The following is a 2,077-nucleotide window of genomic DNA, read 5'->3' as shown; positions in this document are numbered from 1 at the left end:
GGCTGGAGAGCTGAGCTTCACTGGAAGCTCTCTGCAGCTTTCCTTCAGGTTTCTGTGTTCCTAAAATATAAGACACATAACAATTTAATTGAAAACAACTTGAAAAGGTTTCAGTATCCCACAGTGTATTGTAATACACAAAACATCATTCATTCCTAAACATGCAGAAAGAACTAACAGGTAAAAACAAGTTTAACAAAGTGTAATATTAGCTTTAGTTTAAGATAACTCCGGTCAGGCAGCCAGTTTCTCTTGGATCCAGGTAAAAATCTAAAGGTGATGGAGCTCGTAAATCCTTCCATCTTTTCACTTTGGCTTTTGATTTAAATGGAACATAACATTTCAACAAATCCTATCTAATGTTTCAGTTTTAGACATTTTATCACCCTTTTATTGTTGTTTTATTTAATTTTTTTAATTTCCCTGTATGACCTTTTGTGACAGAAACTCCCTTTGACCAACCTGAGTGTTTAAAATGTGCTGCAGACACAAAACTGACGCTGGTAAAAGTTTTTCCTGAACATGTTTGAAACTGAAGCAGCAGGACTGCTCTCCTCTGTGACTCACACCAGGAAGTCAAATCGGTTCAAGGAACAACGTTTAGCCAGAAGTAATTATGTTCTGGCTGACTGGTTTTTGGGTGTAAAAGGCACTCAAGAACAACTGGAAACATGCTGGATTAACGGAGCAGAAAAAGCTCTGTGGAGTCGAAGGGGCCACGTTTAAAATCTGCCCCGGGGCCCTTAAATTGTTTAATACGGCCCTGACCAGCTGCACGTTTTAAACTGTTTTTGGATTAATTCTGTAATGGAGACAAATGCTCATATTAGAACACTTTCATTCATCTTTTACACAAATAAAAACAACCTGTTTAGCCACATTGAACCTCTATTTGTGAGAGAATTTCAAAACTTCCAGGAAAACATGAACATTTAATCACCAAACTCTGCAAACTCTGACCTGCAACACTTCTGTGACGTTTCTTGGCTTTTTTCAGTTCAGTGAACTCTGGAGGAGGAAACCAGACAATCGGGCTACAGACTGCTTGGGTCTTCAATGTGAAACCACAGAGGAGGAGGAGGAGGAGGAAGAGGAGGTTTCTGGGTGGTTCAGGTCACAGATCCGCCGGACTTTGACCCAAACGTCAAACTTCTGACGCCAATAAGAACTTTACCAGCTTCTAAGTCCACACACACTGTGCTGTTCTTACTGAGGAATACTTTAGGAGGTTTTTAGAAGTGAAATAACTCTTATATGTTGGTGATAAACCTAATTTTCAAGTAATTCTTGTTTAAACGTTGCCGCGCGTAAACCGTTTGAAAACAGGTTAATGTTTCAATCTCCTCACGAGATCCCACTGGTATACACCAGGCCATAACAAGAGCTTACAGAAATAATCAAAATACGCAAACAAGTTCAAACTGAATTCATTTTTTGGCCTGATTCTGAGTCCTGAAAGGCACGACGCGCGGCTCCGTTTTACGCACAGAGGAACTTTCTGCGCAGGAACTCAGAACAAGCGTGAACTCCGAAAACCCAAGTAAATAAAACACACAAACACGATGTCGCTACGTTTATCTGCCACCTTACCTCTGCTTCTTCTGCAGGAGCCACAACAGAAGAGGCAGGCGAGCGAGACGGCGCGCAAAATCCAGCAGTTAGACGGAGACATGCTGCAGCACGGAGCGATCCACCAGACTGGAAAGTTAGGAGGAAAACTTTGAGTTGTAAGGCTGAAGTGTGTGCGCGTGCGCGCGCGTCTCTGTGTGTGTGAATGGGTGCGTACTTCCGTCAGATAAGGACGTCAGTCTGCAGATATTATGAAATTTAAATTCTCAGTAGTTTCCTTGAAGAACAAATTATTCCATCTGACAATAAACATATCAAACCATCAAATGATCTGATCCATTTTTACCCTTTGTCCCACTGAATGTAGTTTACACAGAGCAACAAAACCTGCTTGAGCCTTTTAATTTAGTTTTTAAGACTTAGACAGACATCTCAGGCTCATCTCAGATCAAACCACCCAATTATTGATCAAACCAACCCAACCTTTGCTCCAACAGCTTTAGTGTAT

At 41.2% G+C, this 2,077-nt stretch overlaps 1 protein-coding gene across 1 annotated transcript in view; it reads right to left on the bottom strand.

Moving 5' to 3' along the window:
* The window catches only part of tfpia (tissue factor pathway inhibitor a), a 27,444-nt gene extending 25,696 nt beyond the window's left edge, over positions 1 to 1,748 (bottom strand). Inside the window, exon 1 of the mRNA XM_017430401.3 lies at positions 1,591 to 1,748. Within this exon, the coding sequence (XP_017285890.1) occupies positions 1,591 to 1,672 (82 nt within the window). The 5' untranslated portion in view covers positions 1,673 to 1,748. The remainder of the gene's footprint in view (positions 1 to 1,590) is intronic.
* Between the last annotated feature and the right edge of the window lie 329 nt (positions 1,749 to 2,077).

This window comes from Kryptolebias marmoratus, linkage group LG6 (assembly GCF_001649575.2).
Source record: "Kryptolebias marmoratus isolate JLee-2015 linkage group LG6, ASM164957v2, whole genome shotgun sequence".
NCBI lineage: Eukaryota > Metazoa > Chordata > Actinopteri > Cyprinodontiformes > Rivulidae > Kryptolebias > Kryptolebias marmoratus.
Note: the sequence above shows the minus strand (reverse complement) of the source record. Positions and strands in the feature narration are given on the sequence as shown.